At 31.7% G+C, this 5,323-nt stretch overlaps 1 protein-coding gene across 1 annotated transcript in view; it reads right to left on the reverse strand.

The window, feature by feature from the left end:
* Window positions 1-2,313: 2,313 nt before the first annotated feature.
* The window catches only part of LOC110025640 (probable inactive ATP-dependent zinc metalloprotease FTSHI 1, chloroplastic), a 49,875-nt gene continuing 46,865 nt past the window's right edge, over window positions 2,314-5,323 (reverse strand). Inside the window, exon 15 of the mRNA XM_020726227.1 lies at window positions 2,314-2,921. Within this exon, the coding sequence (XP_020581886.1) occupies window positions 2,694-2,921 (228 nt within the window). The 3' untranslated portion in view covers window positions 2,314-2,693. The remainder of the gene's footprint in view (window positions 2,922-5,323) is intronic.

Here is a 5,323-nt window from a genome sequence, read left to right on the forward strand (position 1 = left end):
TTGCCCACTGAACTCAATGAATAATAAGTAAAATTATCGAAACTTTACTAATTCAATTTGGTGCATGTTATAATTTATTTTCTTGTGTGTTTATTAATATTACACTTATAGGTACATATGACTAAAGCGGGGTAGAGACATCGTCCAGAGCGATGGTTCCGGGATCGCTATGATCCTCGTGATCATGACTATGTTTTTATTTTATTCTGAAGAACAAATCATCTATGATACTTTTGTAATTTAACTTATGACATTGTTACATCTCTCTACTTACTATTTTGTATTTCAAAGTTGAATTTTAGTGGCTTAATTTTTATCTTTATGCAATATTTTTACTGAATCATTTTGGGGTACTAATCATCACTTTCATTATTTAATAAATCAAGATTTATATTTGTTTATATAACTTTAATTTGCACATAAATTTTTGTCCATAATATATGCCAAATAATATTTATTTATCATATTATATTTTATTATATTTTATTATATTTGTTTATTGCATGATTTATATTTCTATATTATTTATTATAAATAAATCACATCAGTTACATCAATTGATAGAGCGTAGAGAATCACAAACCATAAATATACAAAAGGCATAATATAAAGTCATAAAATAGTAACAAATAACTATAATGAGGTAGTAACAATATTAGAAAAACCTCAAATAGAAGCACATCTATTAATAATACAAATTTAAATAACTACATTAAATTTCATCAACTACAATAACAACAATAAATATTTTATTTTTCTTAGAAACTTTGAAGTGACCTCTTTCTTTAGCTGGTGTCTGTGCGTGCGCGCCTCCTCTCTCTCTTTCTCTCTCTCTTTATATATATATATATATATATATATTTATGTATGTATATATATTTATATATCCTAGTAAATTTGAAAATATTTAAGAAAATAAGAATTCATTTGGAATAATTTTCAAATAAAAATTGTTAGAAATTATAATCAAGAAAAAATATATTTTTTATATTATTTTGTGTAATATATGTTTTACCAATTCTAAAAAAGCAGGTGATAATATTTTCCGGGACTATTACACTTTGATAAATGTAAATAAATAAAAAAACCTATTTTTCATTACATAAACTTAAAAAAAAAAAGGAAAAAAAATGGAGAAATATATAGACACACACACACACACACACTGCTTATCAGTTGTAAGATCCCTCTGGTCACACACACACACACGTGCATGTTGCGTACTCAGATCAGTTGGTCGGACATCTGCTTACCAGTTGTAAGACCCCTCTGGTCTGCAGGTTGATTCCCCCAGGTTGAGGGTGTGCTACTCGAATTGTTAGACGCATAGGGAATGACAGAGGCCTGTATAATAGCCTCACCTGTATAATAGCCTCAGGCCATTTCTTTTTTAAATATATCTATTTATATTTATATATTAGAAATAAATGAGACATTTTATTCCAAACATATCGAATCTTTTAATATAATAAAGAAATATAACCAATAATTAATGTTTTTTATGTCAATAATTATTAATGCTAATGAGTAAATTGTATGGCACTTACACATGCAAAGTACCCCCATATCTTAAATTGAGAAACATTTTTATTGACACTTAACATTGGATGTCATGCATCTTTTAAAGCCTCAAATGCAATTACCCAAAAAGAATATGTACTTGAGATATTTTGAAGTGTAACTAGAATCCTTAGATTTTTTTTTAATTATTTAACATAATATGATAGAACAGTAATTTATCAATGGATGCTTCAACCAACTCTTATGCATTAGTGATAACTTGTTCACAATGCTTAAAAGCATTCTTATATACATAAATTAATTCCATTGTCCATCCTAACATCTAAATTTAATATATTTGACTTTAAATTTGGGTTATATTTAATAGACTTTTCCTATTTATATTCAATAAAATATAATAGAGCTTATATCTCTTAACATCTGGATAGGAGTGTGCCACAATAAGTAACTATAATGTTGGATATGTTTAAACATGCCAAATTCTTAGCTCATGAGCTCCATGAATCTTAGACTTATAATGAAGCTACTAAATATCTGGTGGCTACAATCTGTTGTTGAAATATTATTTGGCATAGTTGAAAAAAATTGAAGACCAATACTGAATGAATATAATATGTCATTAAAAAGGATTTGAAAATCATCTTTTTATACTTATTTTGTAAAAGGAATTGATATTATGGATTGTGATACAAGAGAAGGATGATCATCTCCAACTATTTCTCTCAGCAATTGTGTGTCTAGGAGCTAATATATATGTGAACCATCTTTCATTTACTTCATTTCCCACTAAAACTCTAATCAATATAGTTGCTTCATAATAAGAATATTAATGCTTGATGTGCATTAAAAAAAAAAGTATGTCTATATGAGAAAATGGCTTATAATACATGAAGGAGGATATTTTCACCCAAAAATTTCTCATTTGGCTAAACAATCATACTTCTAAAAACAAAAATGGCAGCTAAACTCATAAATTACTCACTGAAGCTCATATAATTTCCGCACCGAAGGCAAACCATCATCCCTTGTAAAGTCCGGAGAAGTTGCGACGAGGATGCATGCAAACCCGAAATGGAACGATCCAAATTTGGCTTCAAATAACACACAAGGAGACGGCTATTGCAATTCGTGGAGGCACATGAAGCATTAACTTTCAGGTAGCAATAGTTGCATTAGGGCGTGAGAGGTGATTTCAAATGACTACGAATCGTTTCCCTATACTGAGCTTCATCAGGAATTGGACTGGTTAGAACAAGGTCTCGGCCCCCATCTTCAACAAAGAACGGTAAGCTTCCTGGATCTTTCTCCTCCAAAACTGCCCTTGCAGGAGTCATGGCAGGGTAATTATCTAAAATGAATTCAATATGATCTCCACTGATCTCTTTCTTATCCAGTAATACCTGGCGCCACATCAGTTGGAGAATTATTTAGGTGAAAGATGAGATGAATAATTAAATAGACTGCCAGATTGAATAGGAACAAACGTCACTAATTTGCTTATCATCAGCAACATAACTATATTTACCAGTCTTTGTTGAGCGCTATATAGAAGATGTTAATTCTAGTATTGTACAGATTTAATTGCATAACTTTTAGCCATGGTACAGTCTATTTTGCTTCCCAGAACTTTTCATGCAAACTTTATCCATCAGTTCTATCACTGCATCTGTGACTATTGTCCTATAGCTGAAATTACTTCAATTTATCTACAACAGGCATGCGAATAATGTGATCTCTATGGCCTTTAAAATAGTATTGTCCACTATGTTAGGAGGAAAGGAAAATATTATATTGTACATAAAAAATATGCGAGCATCGATCTTAAGGAGAGCTGCGGTCCAAAAAAAAAGAGTTCGACGAAAGAGGGCCAACTGACAAATGACCATAAGGCTTATTTGTCCGACCGAATGAAGCTCTACGAGCTGAGCCAGCCAGCCCAAAATCGACTAAGCCAAGAGAAAAAACCAAGGACCAGCTTACAATACAAGAACAAGCTCCTTAGCCAGAAATGAGACAAAAAGGGTATTTGAGCCAAGTGTCATAAAAGAGCCGATCCACGAGAAGAAGAGGTTCACCAGCATTTCCAATCATCCAAAGAACGTCAAGTAACTCCTCATCAGAGGCCAAAGATCAACAGACGGGTCATATCAACCAAAAAGCCGTAGCTACCAACCGCAACGGACTGATAGGATCTCATTTGATTGAGAGAATCTTAGCCATCGAGCTGGTCCTATCATCCTGAATGTAAAACCCAAAATTTAAGAAATCAAATAAAGTTCGGCAAATTGGAGAAGTACCCCAAATTTTTACATCTCTGGGAATTCGACCGAAATAATTTTATTAAATTCTATCCATGAAATTGAACAATTCTATACAAAGCGTCATATGTTAATTATGAACAAAATGGAAGATTCAAAATTTGAAAGTTACACGTTTTATTAAATTAATTAAACTTAATTAAATGCCTAAATTCCACATGATCATTGTTCCCCACCGACCTTATGTCATTTTGTTCCATTCGTTCAATCAAACAAGATTGTGAGCATCGATTTCATTCCCCTCTCGAATTTCCTTCTCCTCTATCATGATTCTCCCTCTCCCTCACTACAGCAACTTGTCAGCGACTCGGTAAGCACCTTGTGGCCCTTGCTAAAGTGTAGGGGCGATCAAGAGTAGGTCGAGTGGCAAACAGAGAGCCAGTTGACGGGCATTTCAAACTTCAGAAACGAAATCAAATGGTACAAATCCCTCTCTCGTTATTTGAGACTTACATTTCCTCACTTTCTGCTTCAATGTTTACATCATTTTTTGTACATTTTTCATTTCAAATAGTCGTCGAAAAAGTCGAAATTGTATCGGAAGTGTCGAAAGTAATTTGAAAGCTTCCGTATGGGTTTTAGCACGATATTAACGAGGGGGAAGTGAAGATTAAGATGTTACGAAGAGTTGGGGAGAAAATAGGTGATTTTGCAAAAGCGAATTTATGCTGGAAAGTCAATTTGACGTATGCTTTGGGCATAAGAGTTTTGATTTGTCTTAATGCATATTATGAGCTAAATTTTATGAAACCCTATGTTGCATACAATGCTTATGAATTCCCACGCTGTCTATATGATGTAGCAAGCTCGAGACGAGCGTGTGGACACTCATCATAGGATAGTTTCATCAAGTCAGATGAAATAATTGTATTAATTTAAGAAAAATAATATTTTATAGGTTTTCATATGTTTTTTTTAGTTTGACACATGCATTTAGAAGACACAATTAAAAGACATAATTAAAATTATTTTTATGAGTAAAATTCAAGATTTCAAAATTTGAGATATTCATGAAGAAACAAATGTTATGTGGGATAAAGTAACAAACAGTATTAAACAAGTAGCAAAAGATGTGCTTGGAGAATCAAAAGAAAAAGTTTTTACAAATAATAATAGTTGGTGGTGGAATAATAATGTGCAAGAAAAGATAAAATATAAGAAGTTATGTTATAAAAATTGGTTTAATTGTAAAAGCTTAGAAAACTGTAAAAAATATCAAACGGCCCGCAGGGAGTCTAAAAGAACCATATGTGACGCTAAAAATTCTGATTTTAATGATCTTTATAATAGATTAGATACTAAGGAGGGTGAAAAATATATGTATAAACTAGCCAAACAAAGAGAAAAGAAAAGTAAAGATTTAACTCAAGTAAAGTGTATTAAAGATGAAAATCAAAATGTACTTTTCTTAGAAAAAGATATTCATCATAGGTGGGTGAGTTATTTTGATAAACTTTTTAATGAAGTTTCTGAAAATACGATCG

This window comes from Phalaenopsis equestris, unplaced genomic scaffold (assembly GCF_001263595.1).
Source record: "Phalaenopsis equestris unplaced genomic scaffold, ASM126359v1 Scaffold000002, whole genome shotgun sequence".
Lineage (NCBI taxonomy): Eukaryota > Viridiplantae > Streptophyta > Magnoliopsida > Asparagales > Orchidaceae > Phalaenopsis > Phalaenopsis equestris.